Source organism: Malaclemys terrapin, chromosome 19 (genome assembly GCF_027887155.1).
Source record: "Malaclemys terrapin pileata isolate rMalTer1 chromosome 19, rMalTer1.hap1, whole genome shotgun sequence".
NCBI lineage: Eukaryota > Metazoa > Chordata > Testudines > Emydidae > Malaclemys > Malaclemys terrapin.
This window is the reverse complement of record NC_071523.1, coordinates 18,177,015-18,195,129: the sequence shown is the minus strand read 5'-3', so window position 1 is coordinate 18,195,129 and position 18,115 is coordinate 18,177,015. Positions and strand designations below refer to the sequence as shown.

General features: G+C 45.1%; 1 protein-coding gene across 1 annotated transcript in view; it reads right to left on the bottom strand.

The window, feature by feature from the left end:
• Window positions 1-18,115, bottom strand: part of PLCH2 (phospholipase C eta 2) — a 326,258-nt gene that overhangs the window by 64,649 nt on the left and 243,494 nt on the right. Inside the window, 2 exon segments of the mRNA XM_054009469.1 lie at window positions 7,621-7,714; window positions 13,105-13,275. Of these exon segments, the coding sequence (XP_053865444.1) occupies window positions 7,621-7,714; window positions 13,105-13,275 (265 nt within the window).

The following is an 18,115-nucleotide window of genomic DNA, read 5'->3' as shown; positions in this document are numbered from 1 at the left end:
CTCCACGACTGACTTCCGACAATTCATGTCCTCTATGGACAGTATATGCCACAACTGACTCATGATCTCCAATACAGTAGCAGCCAGCTCTATGGAGATTTAATTAGACTAGAAAAGCTGACCCAAATGTCAGATTTGGCAGTGAAAGGCTGCAAGTCCGAGTTACAGAACTCCTAAGTATATTGCTCTATTAAGAATCTGAAACTTATCTGGCACAGTCACAAATTCTAGCATTCCATCCAGGGCAGCGGATGCTTTCTCTCTGGCAAACTCACCATAAAGCTACAAACAGTTGATAATTGGTCTTAAATACAGGTCCAGACACAATATACAAGTTCATAAGTCTTCCATCAGCCTGTCCTAATATTCCTTTTACTTTTCAGTTGCGGCTTCTGTATCTTTTCAGCTCTCTGATGCTGCTTGGTCTAGCTCAGGGGTCGGCAACCTTTCAGAAGTGCTGTGCCGAGTCTTCATTTATTCACTCTGATTTAAGGTTTCACATGCCAGTAATACATTTTAACGCATTTAGAAGGTCTCTCTCTCTCTCTAAGTCTATAATATATAACTAAACTATTGTTGTATGTAAAGTAAATAAGGTTTTAAAAATGTTTAAGAAGCTTCATTTAAAATTAAATTAAAATGCAGAGCCCCCCAGACCGGTGGCCAGGACCCGGGCAGTGTGAGTGCCACTGAAAATCGGCTCGACGTAGGTTGCCCACCCCTGGTCTAGCTATATCCTAATCTTCCCAACAGTGCTGCTGTTCGACTTTGTGTCTGTACTTGGACTGTGACAGATTTGTCAATTTTGTTGCTGTAACCTTTGGAGCAACCAGTCCTTAAACGCGTCTTTATGTTCACCTCGAAGGTCTGCGGTTTAAAAAAAAACAAAAACAGACCCCGGCATAGGCAGAACTCAAAACTGGCACACGGCTAGAGTCTGATAATTAGTTTTGGGGATGTATTGTTTAGAGTTTGTTTACTGCCTAGATTTGATGATTCAGGTTCATTTTATTAAACAGATGCTGGCCAAGGGTTGAGTAGATGGAAGCCTCTGGAGACCTTTGCATATCAGTGAGATGAGTTTGGGGGACGGTAGTCTCATCCCAGTCCCTTGGGGACATGACAAAGCCATACTACTACTTGGCACATTCAGAGGCCCGCCCAGTCAGGAATCAGATATTGAGAAAGCAGTGTTGCATGTCAGGAGTAAGGGTCATATGAGATTGTCTGGACCAAACCTTGCCCCCCTAATTTAGCAAATCCAGTATGGGTTCACTCCACAAAGAGAGGCAGGATTTGAGGACCCCTCTCTCAGGGGCTGCTGGCATCCTGCAGAGTGCTGTTCCACAGGTGTCCCCTACACCAGTGTCTGAAGTATGAAGGTTTCTGGCTAACTGAGCCATGATTACATAGATGTACTGGCCATTCTCCTACATTCAGAGGGAGAGGAACAGCTGCAGGGGTTACTGTCATCCATGCAGACAGGCTCCTATGCCCAGCCACAGCCAGGAACAACGTGAAAGGATTCCTCTCTTTCCTCCAACTCCCATGAGAACCTTCCCGAGAACGCCTCAGCCCCCAACCCATCTGGCGTGGCAGTGCATTCGTTCTTGGTCTGCCCTTCAGTAGGAGGGCAGCATGCCTGGCTCCTGCAGACAGACACTTTAATCCCTAACTTTAATGGGCCACCACGTTTCCTCATGTGCACGCTGACAAAAGAGAGGCCAGCACCACATTACTGTCTGTATCTTTGTCAAGCTTGCAGGATGCCGAAATACTGTGGATTGGGCACCATGCCGCTCGTTAGCAGGACCAGGCACAGAGATGCTAACTGAAGAATTAGCTTCCCAAAGCGATGAAATCTTGGTTGATCATGCAGACTCGTCACCTTGAAGGACACGGCACAATGATCCAGGGCATCTTTTAGTATGTCCCTTTTCAGAACTGGGGGAAGAAGGGACTGGAGAAGTAGCTTTGGGACACGGATTTTCTCCCATAGTTGAACTGTTACCTCACATCCCAATGCGTGCAGGAGAGAGGATTATTAAAATCCATAACTTCCATCCCAAGTGTTCCACAAATCCCTTTCGTTCACCTCCACTGAAACGCGGCATGTTCCCCATTTGCAACTGGGTCTTAACAGCTCTCCACAACAATGAGGACTTTATTCCCTGGGATCTCTGCTTTGTCATGAATCATTCCCCTGACATCTCTCTCATTAGTCCATAAGCAAAGTGGGGACTACATAAAGATGCTGCTACCTCCTAAATGAATTAACACACTCCCTTGTTGGGGTCGGTCCTGCTTTGAGCAGGGGGTTGCACTAGATGGCCTCCTGAGGTCTCTTCCAACCCTGATATTCTAGGATTCTAGTGAAACAATACATCAGTCTATCATGGAGTTAGAGGACTACCCAGGAAATTAAAACACAAAGAAACAATCATCTGAATCAGCCTCCCAATACTGGCCTTCAAGCTGCAAGGAAAATTAACTTGGGGATAAATTGCTGCAAAAACATTTCCTTTATGATGGTTCTCGCTGGCTTCAAATTCTGACTCTGATTGTTAATTAAACATGCTTATTAAACTGAGCTGTTAAACACAGGCTACAACCAGAACTTTGGTAGTTAAGTGCTGAATAATCCACCCTGAGACAGCTCTGGAAAGCTTCAACCTAGCCCTAATGCAGTCCCTGCTAGGGTAGGCTCTGAACCAAAGCACGGCTCTTCAACACAGGCTTCACTCGAAGCAGTCAAGTGATCCCATGAGCACACACACTAAGTGCTGTGCTGAATCAGGGGGTCCTACACAACTCTGCAAATGGACATCAACCCCAACAGGGCACCTCACGTTTCCCCCTTTCCAATGGCATGCAAAGCCAGCCAGTCCAGCCTCCCTAGAAACAAGCCAGACCAGAAACAAAACACTTGTGTAAAAAAAAAAATTTAAGAGTGCAACACTGTCATTTTAGCTCAGACACCTCTTTACTGGTAAAAACGAAGGCAACAAATGGGAAAAACTGAATTTCCACTAAGGACAAAGTGCAATTTTTCAGACGTTTGTCTCCAGGGGGATTTTATTTTTTCCTGCAAGGGAAATCCCTTCATATGCCATCTTAGATGCCAAAAGTTTCACCTTCAAAACAAAGTCTGCAAGACTTGCAAAAATGTAGTAACACTCCTATCAGAGACGGTCAGTTGCATTCAGCTGTGTCCTCCCTTTCCATACAATTCTATAGGACGTATCATGAAGGTTCAAAAACTAAGCTAGGTTTCATGCTTCTCTTATGGAAGAGTTCTATGGGATGTAATGGAAAAGAGTAAATAGGCTTTCCAATCATCCCATAAGACCAGTGGTACCCAAACCTTTCCTGTCACTCCCCTCTCTTACCAGTAATAGAATCAGTCCATGTTCCCCTTCTGGTCCTGCACAGTTGGCTCAGAGGAGTTTGAGCTGAAGGTGGAGCTGGGGGGAGAACTGGGGATGGGGAGGAACTGGGGCTAGAGGCGGAGCTGGACTGGGGGTGGAGAGGAGCTGCGGCTGAGGGCAGAGCTGGGTGATGCTCCCCCCCCCACCCCCCTGTGGGGGCTGGCCCAGGGCCCGATGCATCCCCCCCAAACAAACATTCTTCAGTGCCCCCCACCCAGGGGTGCATACCCCACAGTTTGGGGACCACTGCTATTGAATGTAACAGAGAATTCTGTTCCTGCAACAGAGAATTCAAATACCACCTACAGAAAAGGTTCTCATTATCTATTAACATTCTATATATTAAAGTAATTTCTGTGGAACCCAATTGGTTTAATTCCTATTAAACACAACAGGGACTTTTCCATAAGAGTAACTAGGTTAGTACATGTTGAAAGAAAAACAATTGTTCACTAATTATTATTATATTGAATTGCTCAGTTGTGGATCTGTGCAGATAAACTGACGCCTGATCTTCATTTATTAAATCATTATATGCTTGGTTTGCATTCATGCCACTTGTTTTTAACGAAAAAATCTCTTTGCTGGAACTGCAAAAATACCAACGAACTACATAGGCTAGTCACACTGCTACGGCTACCTCTCGTGGCGGTGGAGTACAGGAGTCAATGGGAGAGAGCTTGGGGGACAATTTATCGCGATAAATCGACCCCCCCCCCACTGGATCAACCACTGCCCGCCGATCTGGGTAGTGTAGACATACCCTAAGACACAGCAGCTTTAGGCCAGCTTGCAAGAGAATTGAATCAGAATTCCTCCTCCAGCAAACCATTACCATAGCTTGAGTAAAAGCAGGAGGCTACCCAAATAAGATCAGCAAGGATGAAAAATCAATCGGATGTATTGCACACTAGCAAAAATAGTACCAGCCGCTCTCAGCAAATTAATCACTCTCTCATTCTGGAAGATAGATTTGACTGCCGAAGGAGCGGTTCTGTGTATCACTAATTGGGCACCCTGTGAACTGCCCTGTTGCTTGTTTCATGCACTTGCTGAAGTTTAAGGCTGAAATTGCCATAATTAGCTAACACTAACTGTGTCCGTCAGCTCTAGAATGAAGAAAAATGAATGCCTCGGGATGCTGTCAGCAGTGTGAAACAAAGACCTCAAGAGCTTGACTCCATTCTCAGGAAAGCCTCCTGTCCCACCAGGTGCTTTATTTTGCTCAACAGCAAACAGTGATCCTACTAAAATCATCATCTCATTCCAGTTCCTACTGGTCAGGTGCCACATGACAAGAAGCCACCACTAGTGAGGACATAAATTAGATCCCTACATGGCAATCTCAACAGATCGCCAGGAGCAAATGGGCGCTCCAACTCATTGGCAGGGAACTTGCACTGCATGGCGTGTAGCCGCACTGGTTTTGGGGGCAAACAGAGGACTTCTGTCTTCAGCACTGTTACAATCCAGCCTCTCTAGCTAGCCCTATTCCAGCTAGCCTTTATAGAGGGCAAAAAAGACCTAACGTCTAGATAGCACAAAGCCATGATAAGAACAACTCTGTACTAGATTACATAAATGAAGCAGCAGCATTCTGAAGTCTAAGGAGGTTATAAGATTATACAACATTCTATGGGGAAAAGAACGTTTAGAGGACACGGGGCTGGCTAGACATGTCAGAGTGGACAGCCCTAAAGAAGGAACTTTTCCCTGAAGAAGATGCCAATTTAAAAAAGGTAGTGGGGTAAGAGGGAGAATGCTTGGGAAACAACAGCCCTACACAGCCCCCCTCAGACACTGTCTGAGCAAAAGAGACGGGCTTTGTCCCCCTCCATCCTTTCTTCAGCCTAATGAAAAATAACTCCTGGAGCTGACACATTAGTCTCAGGCCTGGTTATTGCCCATCCTCAGCAAAAATCTAGTAATCTGTAAGGTGTGTTCTCAATCCCCACTCCCCAAATATATTAACTATTTGATTAGGCATGCAGTCTCTCAAAATCACGTCATGGGATAAGATATGGGTAAATGAGATGTGTAGATCAGCAGAAAGAATTGCAATAGTTGCTATGCCTGCAAACAAGAGTCCTGGGTACACACGACTTGACAGTCTTCTACACATTTCAATACAGGGTCAGGTGTGTATCCTAGATATGCAGCCTAGACAAGACATTTCCCAGACTTACTCACTCTCTCAGCAGTTTTTGACAGACCAAATGCTCAGTCATTACCAGGTAGGATCTTATAACTGCAACCAATTATCAATAAAAAGTTGCAGAGAAATAGAGCATGTTTCATCGTAAACGCCTTCAACTATCCAAAGTACTTGTTTTATATTTTCAAATCACAATAATAAAGGGCAATGCTCTGAGCTGCTGTAGCGCCAGGATCTCAAAGTGCTTTATAAAAGATTAGCGAAGTGAAGCTTTACAGCCTCCTGGGAAGAACAGAGGTCAGAGTTATTACTCCTCCCATTTGCAGGGGGGAAAACCGACACAAACTGATCTAAACCCAAGGTTACGTAGGGTGTCTGGCACAGAGCTAAGAGTAGAACCCAAGTCTGACTCCCTATTTTGTGCCTTAAGCACAAGAGCATCTTTTCTACCCATAAGAAACTGTATATATAAAAAGAAAGACAAAGAAATCATATGGAGTCTCTCTGCAATAACTTCTTAAATGAGGACCAAGCTACTGGTTCCTGTGTTAGACTTCAATTTCATGGTAGAGTAACAACTGTGCTCCAAAATCTCTCACAGCAGCACAACCAGCCGTGAGTAATGTAGCTGTGTGCCTCTTGTCAAGGTGACCCCACACTCTATGCTTTGCCTGCTCTGTGTAAGTACTGTTGCTCACAGGCTTGACTTCTTCATAAGCAACGCTTATAGAACCTAACAGGCAATACAATGTAGTTAATATCTGTGCAATCTGTGTTTTGAGCACAGCAGCAGATTGCATGGGAGTTACTGCTCACACCACTTTTGAGTTTGACGGTAAGAAGGAAGAGACGTTGTGTTAAAACAGAACGAGAGGAAAGTCAGATGCTCTCCCTCACCCAGACAACCTGGGTTCAGTGCAGGAATTACTCTGGTATGCAGGAGGTCGGATTAGATGATCACAATGGTCCCTTCTTGTCCAACATCTCTAAGTCTCAGATAAGATCAGGCTAATGTCCAATCGCAAGGAAGCCAAGCTGATGGACCCGATTCTCCGTTCTCACACTCAGGTGAAGTGGGTGTAAAGCACAACACATCCCGAATGCAGTGTTTTACCTGCTGTGCTCACTTTGCTCTAGTGTAGGAGAGGACACAAGGGACAGGGCAACAGAGATTTCAGTCCCCAGAGCAGGAGAGACCTGAATCCATTATATAGGGACCATCCTTCATCAAAGACAAAGAGGTGACTCCAGGTATTGGAAACTACCCCATTCATTCAGGTAGAACAGACAGTACCAATTTATACTTGGCCGTTCTGCATTAGTTCAACACAGCCACAGAAGCGGATACTATGTTGTTGCTTTTTAAAACATGACTCAAGACCCTTCCCGTACAATCTATTACCAAACAACATTTCCAGGGCCTGACTAGCGCTCCTTGTTTGCTTTTGGAGTTGATGGGACCACCGTGGATAAAGGGGCCACTATACTGAGCCAGGGATTCAGAATCAGCCCTAAAGCAACATGTACCATCTTGTCACCACTGAAGTCTTGTTCAGTGAGAGCCCATCAGCACCGGGCATGCTGAGAGTGCGCTTCTTGGGGCGACATTATTTACCACTCCCACTGTAAATTTCGACAAATGCTCAGAACATTGGTTTTATTAACACTCTAACATTTGTTGTTTGTTGGGGGGGGGGGGGGTGTTGTTAACACTTTGTCTGGGATTGTCACAGATGCCTAGGGGAGTTAAGTGCCAAATCTCATTGCATTTCAAAAGGACCTGGGGAGAGACTTTCAAAGGCATATATGACAGACAGGCATCCAACCCCCATTGACTTGCAGTGACAGGAGCCTCATCCCTCTGGGTATCTAACTCCCTTAGGCTCCTTTGAAAATCCCAGCCCACATCAATAACATTAACAGAAAAGCACCCCCTATGCAAGGTGACACCATACAGTACTCATACCAGTGTCAAATTCGAACTAGCATTTAGCCTCCATTGGGCATTTGCCAGAGCAGCAGCAAAAAACAACTTACCGTCTATTCCCAGAGCCCCCTGCTTCTTGTTCTCTAAACACGGTTCAAACTGATTGATAATTTCCAGGCAGTACTCCTTGGTCACATTAGTCATCTAGAAAGGAAACAAAACATGAAGCGAAGAACATCTCATTAACTAAATAATCAGCCACTGCTCCCCTAGTTCTCTTCTCTGTATATAGTTTGAGAACTGGCTGTATTTTCCACACGAGCACTAGGATTTTTACACTGTTCACTAAAATTCCCACTCCTGCCACTCAGTGTCAGGTCAGATAAGAATCAGGCAGCTTAGTGAAAAGTTAGTCCCATTGGCAGCTGCCTGATCACACACAATAAAACACAGAGCCCGATTTCTGCTTTGTAGGTCAATTTTGTTTAGTGTTTTTAAGCCCACAGGGCAACCAAACAGCACATGTTTTGCTATGGCCCAATAGGGTCTTTCGGCTGCAGGATTAATTTGTATTGTCCAAAAGGTTTTCACTTTAGAGGCATGCAACAAAACAGAACTCCAGGAGCCAGTGGAGAGAAGGATGAATTATAATAATTGGCCACGTATCAGAAGGTCGGGAGATTATTGGAAGCGTTTCTAGGGCGTCCGTTACTTTGATCAATGGTAGGATTTCATTCTGGTCTTCAAGATGTGTGCACAGAGAAAATTCTGCATGTTCTGAGACATTGGCAATTGAAAGTCAGGCCATTTATGGTTAACTCCGTTTATGTTAAAAAAAGGAATGATACAGCCCTGCATTATGTAAACAGAGCTGGGTGACCAATTATTTACTACACCTGTTGTCAGTAGTGCTACAAATCAGGATCAAGGCTTCCCTGTGCGAGGTGCTGCGTGCACACACATGGCCATATGGTGCCTGTCCCAAAGAGTGGCTCCGATGAAAAAGCCAAGCAGAATCTTTCAAAAATACACACGTAAAACCAAAGTAAAGCATAAACCACAGAGACGAGGTGTTAACATCTCATGGAAGATGTCGGGAGCTGGGCGTGTTCCATCTAGCTATAGAAGCGCTATAACATGACAGCAGCAGTGCAAGCGTCTCTGGAAGTGCACAAACAGAACCGTATCCTGCCCAGGAGGAACTACTTGCAAGGGGACTTCAGAGTGCACCGACCATTCCGTCTTTGCCCTCTCTAGTGAGTCTGCCGACAAAGGGACTAATTAGGGTGCAGGTTGGCCAACGTGGACCCATGCCCAAAGGGTCAGCACTTTTGACACTGGACTGGAGCCTTCTCATGGGGAGGTTCAAAACACAACAGATTCAGGAGCATGAAAAAAGCACTCTCCCTCCACTGGATGTCCTGGCTGGGCTGGGCTGGGCTGAGACACAAAAGCCCAGAAGTCTCCCTACCAAAACACAGTTCTTGCAGTATTTACATTTTGGCCATGACCAGCAAGGCAGGATCTCATAAGAAAGCTGGTTTTCATAAGATTTCTAGTCCCAATCCCACAGCAAAGCCTTTTCTTGCTCCTAGCTCAGCAGGGCTGCTGCATGCTTTTGTTCTGTTTTTGACAAGGCTCAAACCTACCCTCGCTCTAGACATATTGCATTACAGAGGGCAGCAGCGTCCGCGAGAGGAAAGCCGGAGAGCTTTTTGCTCTCAGTGCCAGTGATTAGCTGAACTGACTGAGTCCTGCGGCTGAAGTTAATTTTCTTCTCTCAGCAGGAGGAGGATCAATAGGCCCAGTGAAAGAGAAACACAGCCTAACTCGTTTAAAGAGACAACAGGCACAAAGGGATGGGTCTTCATTTATTTAATTTGCAGGTGACTCATGAGACTCTATTAGAGCATGAAAAGCAGAAGCACTGGACAAAGACAGCCCAGCCTAGGCGTTCTCGTGCGGTATTTTTTTCTTTCCCACCCCATCTACTTCTACAAGTCTGGCGAGAAAAAAAAAAGTCCTGTCTGAGCTACTATTTTGCTGCCTCCCATGCCACCCAAGACCAGAAATGCCCCAGCCTTGCCCTGACAGAGGATCCTCTAGGGCAGACGTACAGGAGAGCAGGGGTTTTAGATCTGGTGGGGTGGGGTGGGACTAATGGGCAGTAGAAATGCTCCCTTTCTACTGAGGATGTCAAAACATCTTCACTAAATTCTCAGTCTTAATTAAATATTTAAAAGATTTCACTGGAATCCCTCTCTCTTTTATGAAAAGAAATACTCGGCACTGCAGGGCTCTCTGGTTGGATTTTACCTTAGTTTCATGGCTCGTCTTCCTCTGGGGCCATACTGACCCAAGAGCTTCTGGCATCCGCCTTCCCTCTCCCCTTCCATTTAAGCATTGCAATATGGTCTTTTATTACATGTTCCTTCGGTCGCATTTGTAGTGGGCTGGTTTCCCTGTCCCCACTGCTAGTGGCACTCTAGCTTACTAAATCTCTCCTCCATTACCAGCCGACTTAAAATAACCACCAGCCTCTTCATTGCAATAGGCTTGAACTTTCCCAGAACAGACCAGCCAACAACCTTGCAGTCCGAAGGTTTTAGACAGCTAGGCATTAGAAACCACTCAGAACCTGATAAGAGGAACAAATGGTAAGGTACAGATACAGTAAGGCACATTCCACTAAGCAACAGATGAATGGGTCACAAAATCTGGTTAACTGGCACTTCTGGCAAGGGTCTACCAGCTATTTGCAGCAGTCATCGGCACATACCAGTGTTTGCTGGCATAGAGGCCCTACTAGGTGGTACCCTTTGTTCAGTGCCTGTGGCTGCTGAGAGAGAGGTGATATTACCTTTCAGATAACATTTGTATTTTTCCATCATTCAGGGCTTTAAAATGATCAACCCACTGAAGCCACCAATAACCAAGACGATCACTTAGCTGGCAGTTGGCTGTTCCCGCCAAGGTAAGTATAGTTGAGATTTGATGCAGAAGATGGAATAGATCAGTGCATTTGTATACACATATGTATGTATGTGTGCAGAGAGGAAGCTACTTAGCTTTAGCCATGAGAAAATAAAAGCACGATACACCTCTATCTGTTTCCTTTTCACAAAAGCCTACAGGAGCTGTCAGGAAAGGGACCCAGCATCTTATATCCATCAATCACTGCTGCAGATTAAAGTGACTAATATGCATAAAGAATGCAAACCTTCCTGTTTAGCCCTCGCCTACAAGGAGCAAATCATTAATTCCACTATACGTAGCAGCTACTGCAACAGGGTGCATGGAGATTAGTTTGCTGCTATTTAACTGACAGCCCATCGATAACTATGGCAAGGGCATCTAGGTAAAATTCAATATTTGACTAGTAAAGCTTATAAACCCTGGAGTTAACGTCTCTGAAGACCTATGAAATGTCTGATTTTATGAACAGCGTTAGGTGTAATGCCTGCCATTAGGTACTGGCCAAGAATAAAACTCTTCTAATAGAGAACCTCCTGTTCTGTTGGACCATAAACTCTTCATCTCTTTCAAATCAAATGAACTGATAGAACAGTGTGTGGTTTGTAATACCCACTAGTGTGGCAAGAGAAGGACCAAGTAGTTAGTACTTTCCTCTCCAAAGCGCTGTCCAAGCCAGTAGTGAATCCTCTCAATAACCCTGGGAAACATGGCCACCCTCCAGTGGGCAAATCATTTCATTACTCTACCCCCAAGGCCATGCAGCAAGAGAGACAGAGGATCAGGTTGCCTCATACTGGGAAGGTGTTAACAGTTGAATGGTCCCTTGAAACATGTATTAACTACTTACGCTAAACAATCTGTTCCATCTTGTATTTAGCTGTGATACTCAGGGCATCTTTCCCAGACCTGAAGAAGAGCTCTGTGGAGCTTGAAAGCTTGTCTCTCTCACCAACAGATGTTGGCCCAATAAAAGATATTACCTCATCCCTCCACCCCATCCCCGTCTCTCATACTGGAGAGAGTCAAATGTCTCCATCTAGCCAGATGGCTACAGAATTTTTTTAAAGGAAAAGTAAGGGGAAGGAGGGAAGCTATAGCAGAATGATCTGCATTAGGGAGCTAGGAAGGGAATACGGAGATTCCAGGAAACATCCACACCAGGCCTGAAGTGGTATCAGCAGTCATATTAAAATTTTAGTGGCTTTTGTCTAAGTCATCCAATTGTCTGAGTGCCCCACATGCCCCGGGATTGGAGTGGCCAGATGTAGGTAGCTACTCAACTTTCCAATTGCATCTCAGAAATGCTCTTTACTTTAAACAAATTAAAAATTCATCCCACCCAGAGAATTGAAACACGGCAGATTGAGAACCCAGGGGGCTGGTCAGAAACCTCCCAGGAATGCTTAGTGATAAAGCTAGACATTTATTTTTTCAGTAATAAATGTCTAGAAGAGTAAAAGCCGTTCTGAACCAAGCTCGTGAGGCAGTGCCCCTCAAAGCAGCTGGTAGGGGTGATACTGCAAAACACATTCCTACAGTGACCATTGCTCGTTCAACAATATTACAGTCTTCAGCGTGAAACTAAATCTTCATTCAAATAGTCACTGAAAATGGGAAAGGTGAATTCAGTGGTCTGAAGTGGACAATGATGCATTTTTCTAGGCCATATGGAGTTTTGCCTGATCAGAAGGCTCTGGCTTTGGGAGACTAATAAGTGCAACAGAAGGGGTACCTTGTGATGCATTTTCAGACATATGAATGGCATGTTTGTATAGTACCTGCCAATCTCCTGCCTGCTTCCGGCCAGTTCTATTTGTCCTTCTCTTTTACAAGCACTCAATTAACATAAAACAGTATTAGGAAGAAGCCTTGAACCAAACATATGGCAAGCATTAAATCTTGCTTGGATTATTCCCTCTGCCACCAAGAGTCATGCCCACGCTCTGCTGTGCACAATTTAAAGCACTCAGTTATTACTGCTTTAAAAAATTAAATTAAAAAATAGAAAGCTCCACTTAGCACTCAACCCACAAGCTGTCCAGTGCATACAGAGTATGCTATGTACAATGACATCCAATTTTGAGATTAGGTGGGGCGTGCAAATTATGATCATTAAGAAATCAACATACCAGGTGAGATCCACAGGAGTAAAACACAATCCATCTTCCATGCTAAATTAGATGGTTAGCCCATCTTTGCTCTCCCAGTTTATGGAGAGTATTAATTTCTCCAATGTTCCCTAAATGAGTAGGCCGATTATTCAAACCTGTCAAGGGTGCTGTATGTAAAGAGAAAAAGAGGCAGCACTAGCTTATCAGAGTCCTCTTCCCATTTGAAGACATCAAAACCAAGAACTCAGCTGGGAGAAATAATATTGAGTGGCAATAGGCTTTAAGTTTCTGTGCACAGGTTTGGAAATGCTCCAAGACCTTTGCAGGTAACCTTGTTGACATTTATGTGATAAGGTTTGATAGGATTTCCATCCATCTTGGGAAGAAGCCACAAGCGAAAGTTAAAAGGTCACCTTTAAATGGAAGGTTGGAACATTGTAGCTTTCTAAGGGAGAGAAACCAGGGTTCTGCATCCAAACTGCAATTCTCTCCCCAGCACCCACCTACCTTTTGCTCAATCTCAAGGAAGCGCTTCAGGTCATCTGCATCTAGATAGTCCTTGTGGTTGCTGTAGGTGAGCATGAGCAGGTACAGATCGCGCCGCGTTGACATCATCTTGTAGAAGGCGCAGAACTCATCGAAGCCCAGCGTGCCCTGGTTATCGTCTGTATCAGCCTCCTGCGATACGCAACAGCAAGGTGGCGTTAAGGTGCCCCGGTTCCCAGAAAGATAATTACAATGGAGGGAATTGAAAAAGAAACCAAAACTAAAACCAAAACACACAAACCCTTGTGTTTTACAAAACAGTCATTTTTAACCTGAACACAGTCTCACCTAGCAATGCACTGCTCAGGAAGATTTGGTTCACCAGGCTGAAATGAATGGCTTGTAACCCCTCCACCCCCACCCCTTTTAACCTTCTCAAACATCTGCATTTTAATGCAGGTTTCCAGAGCTCACTTTCCCAGAGGCAGCAGTGTCCACTAGGTCCCCCACCTCAGGAGGGTTCTCCCATCTACGGTAATGAGGCAGGGCAATATGTAATGGAGGACTGGGGAGAGGATATGCAGGAGAAAGGGGCCACTTGTGGTGTCTTCGGAAAGTCACTAGAAACAACAGCATCCCATCGAGAAGCCCCTGGCTCAGGGGCACACCTGTGAATTCCTAGGGCAGAGATACATACACGCACATTAATTTAATAGGGTCTTACAGGGGAAATAAAGCAAAATACACTGCCCTCAGGCACCCAGCCTAATAAGTGTATGCTTCTCAGCGGTTCTCCACTCATGACCAATTGCACCAGCCTACCGGGCACAAAACCTTTCCTTCGATCACAGCTGAAAGGGAGCTGCTCCAGACCAGTCTCGTGAGTGTCAGGGCACCAGTGGGGCCCAGCACAGAAGCTTATCATTGAGGCATGGGTGATCCTTAGAGTACCACTGATTGCATGCGTGTCCGTGACTGGAGGCCACGGAGATACATACCGTATTACAGTAGTGCCTGCCTAGAGGTCGCAGCAGAGTTCCTGCACCCATCATGCTAGATGCTGTACAGACACGATATGAGAGACCGTCCCTGCCCAGACAGCTTACAAGCTGAACAGGCCGGACAAAAGATGGAACAGCAAATATTTCCCCCGTTTTACTGAAGGGAAATAAGGCACACAAAGTATACCGCAGAGCCGAGGCTAGACCCCAGAGCCTCTGCCTCTCAGGCCAGTGCCTTAAGCACAAGACCATGCTTCTGCTGTAGAGCTACAGGATTCAGCGCATCATTCGCTGAGACGGTGAGCCACACACCCCACCTCCGGAGATGTTGTACATTCATTTGGCATGTTTCTCCCTGGGCACACTGTGTGAACACACTACTTAAAAAGGTAGTTATTCATCGATTAGAAATACATGGAGATACAGGAGTGTGAAAATATCCCTTAGAGCAAACTATCCATTTAAAAAAAAAATCCAAACCACACCACAGGAAATGACCCAATTCTCCCCATTACATTGCCCCTAATTATCCTCTGATGCAGTGGTTCTCAACCTATTTACGTATGTGGGCCGCATACAATACTACCTGTATAGCCCTGAGGATGTCACATGGGCAGCAGCTGTGTGCTGATTGGGCCACAAACGGGCCACGGGTTGAGAACCACTGCTCTGATGTTTCAAAGGGGACAAGCACTTTTCCCCCTTTGCGACCCATCAACAACAGGATTCTTCACAGGGTTTTAAACCGGGATGAAGTGCAAATATAGTCCCATGTCAGCAAACGCCATTATATCCGAGCCTGTTGGAATTCAGCTTTGACAATACCAAAAAAACCCCACATCAATTTGGATTAGCAATTTCACATTATATCTTAACTGCATCACCAGTTTATTAAGAGTTGTTTTACACCTATAACTGCTTTGAGTACAAAAATCTGATTCCATTTTCACTCTGCCATCACGTAGGCCTCACACTCCATTAGCGTTCCCTGGCGCTAATGACACAGAACTCCTGTGCAATAATGCTTTCTGATGTCCTCTGGAACCAGCTCCCATTTCTGTTACAAGTCTCAAGGAGAACTATCAGTCTTGGTCCTCTCCTTCCCTTCAGTCTTCTTGCTCTCTATTAAAGGGAGCCCCAGCTTTTTGGGTTAATGTATCCTAAAACTAGAGGGGAGCATGATAAGAGAAGTGTGGAGAATTACAGACAGACAAGAGGTTTGGCATTTGGATTACAGTTAACGATGCACTTCTAGCACGCCTTTCATCCAGCAGTCTCAAAAGCCCTCTACAGTCATTAAGCCTCACAAGAACATGTTAAGTAAATACATTACAGCCAGTGATTCTACACACGGGTGAAGAGAGCCCCAGGGATGCCTATGGAGTCAGTGGAACAACCATGATCAGAACCAAACAAAACCCAGCTCCGTGCCCTAGGTAAGAGTCTCAATGATTTTCCTATTGATTTTGGGGGGTAGGAGGGACAATTTGCATGAGATCTGATTTTTAAAGGGTAACTTTTTTTTTGGTAGACAAAACATGCAATGGCAAAAATTGCACCTGCGAAGTCCAGCCACGCAGGGCCTATGCACCTGATTTGTGACTGCAGCTAGGTACCTGTCCATTAAAGTACTCAGATTTCTACCCGCAACAAGCTGCAAGCCTAAAGAAAGCATAGGCAGAAATTCTGCAGGTGTGTACTGTACCACTATTCCCCTTGACCCCACTGACCCACCCACAAAAGTGGCCCGTGTAAACATGGCTGTTAATTTGCATGTTAGCTTATAGGAACTAGCTGTGAAAAGAACCCTCATGCCCACAAACTGAATAAAGGAGAGCTCAGCTGCCATAAAGTGTCTCTTAAAAAAGAACAGCTGATGTGAGGCATAAGGTTTTGTGCCTAATGAAAAGGACTAATCGAATCTCCCAGAGCTGCTGGGCTGAGCAATACCAATGGCACAGCTTTAAAAAGATTATTCAGAACAAATGGTCCACCCTTCCCCCAGGTAATCCCTCCCTAAAAATTAATTCTGAACAGTCTATGATGGGCAGATGGAGGGGGAAAATACTTCGTACAATGCAGGCATATGAAATATGCAACATGAGCTCTGTCTAATGAGCAGGGCAGATAAGGCAGAGTAAAGTCAATACAATGGCATAAGACAACTTTGGGGTATAATGAAAAAAAGCCATTCATCCGGAACAGACAGCAGATCTCCTGAACAGCGAGAGTAATCCTAAAGCAGCTCAGTGCTTCAGTCTAGAGTCCACCACATCAACACTGAAGTTTCAATTAAAGTTGAACAGCCGTTATGAAGAGGAGAGGAGGAAGAAAAAAACAACAACAACAAAAACCAACCAGTAAATCATAAGGATTAAAAAGAGCCCCTTGAAGGCCTTAGGGCTCAGTTGCTTTGTCTGAAGACACATTATCTGATTGTATCTGGGTGATGCTTAGGAATGGGCTCCGAAGTCTCCATGAGGCACACATACCGATGATGCCAGGGGAAAAGATAAGACAGCTGCTGAATAGGTTTGTAGTACTGCTGATCTGAGTCAGCCGGTGCACATTTCTGCTGCAGTTACTGTAAAAATCAGGACCACTCTCAGCCGTAGACGAACTCTGAGAAATGTAGGAAGGCAAAACACTTAGACATCAGCCTGAACCAAAACATTCACAGACCAGAACCCATCAAAAGTTTAAGAATGTTCAAAATCCAAACTCAGAACTGAATTTTGTTTGTTGAGCATGGCCCCTCCGAAAAACACTCTTATGGAAGATCTCAGTCCAATGAACATCTCCCACCAAAGGCGCAGCGGTCAGTTCAGACCTCACCAAGCATTCAAATAGAGAAGGGTCCTCGTTGATGGTTTAGGAAATAGCTAGTCCTGCATCGTCAAATTCGATCAGGCAGACAAGTCGAGGAATGCTGAGCTACTTTGGGTATGCCTACACTGCAATCAGGCGGCGTGACTGCAGCATGGGTAGGTCAAAGCCACTTGAACTAACAATAACAGTACAACGACTGCTTAAGTATGTAGCCAAGGTGCAGGGAGCCACCTATGCTGTTGTGGCTTCATTGCTATTGTTACTTGAACTAGATCCGGGTATGTCTACACACCTCCTCACTGCAGTGTGGTCATACCCTTAGGTTACAACAACTCCAGACACCTCCATTTCAGACTACGAGAAAATGCAGCTGGCAGTTTGGCAGATGGCAGGCAGAACAACGCACTATCCAGCCAAATGCCACGTGTGCTGATCTTTTAGGATAGCTCTGAATCAGCACTTCCCATCCGTATTCTCACTTGGTCCCATTCTTATGAACGTGCCTGTCAGCGAGGATGGAGAATTAACCCCCTGACTTGACAAAATGGGAAATGTGTCTTGTTGCAGAGGCATGAGAGAGAAAGTTTGAAAAGAGAATCAAAATTGCTCAGTAATTATCTTGCTAGGGTGGTGCTAACCGACTCCTTTCCTGAAGGGAGCTCTGTGTAGCTTGTCTCTCTCACCAACAGAAGTTGGTCCAATAAAAGATATTACCTCCCCCACCTGGTCTCTCTCATATCCTGGGACTGACACAGCTACAACAACATTGCATACATTCTTTCCCAGTGTCAGACACCTGTGCTCATTTACCATACAGAGCTTAACCATCCCTTTCAGACATTGTCCTTTGGAATTAAACTGTTGCATTATCAAGCCAGGATGTGTGTCTCTCGCATAGTGCCAGGACTGAAGATCCCACAGACTTGTTTTAATGTTGAGCTCCTCCCACATTGTGTTCCAGCAATTGAGTGTCAGCCAATTGCTTTGCACATTTTCGCTGTAGACAAGCCTAAGCACATTACAGATCAGAGACCGAAAGTTTCAGGCTTCTTGTACAGCCCAGATAATACTTCTTCGCTGCATTCCCTTGGCCTGGTGCCAGGAAGGCTGCAGTTTTATCAGTTAGTTGGGAAAAGTCTCAGGGAACATAACACACCGAGACCATGGACAACAGCCTAGAACTAACAGCACAAATTCCATTT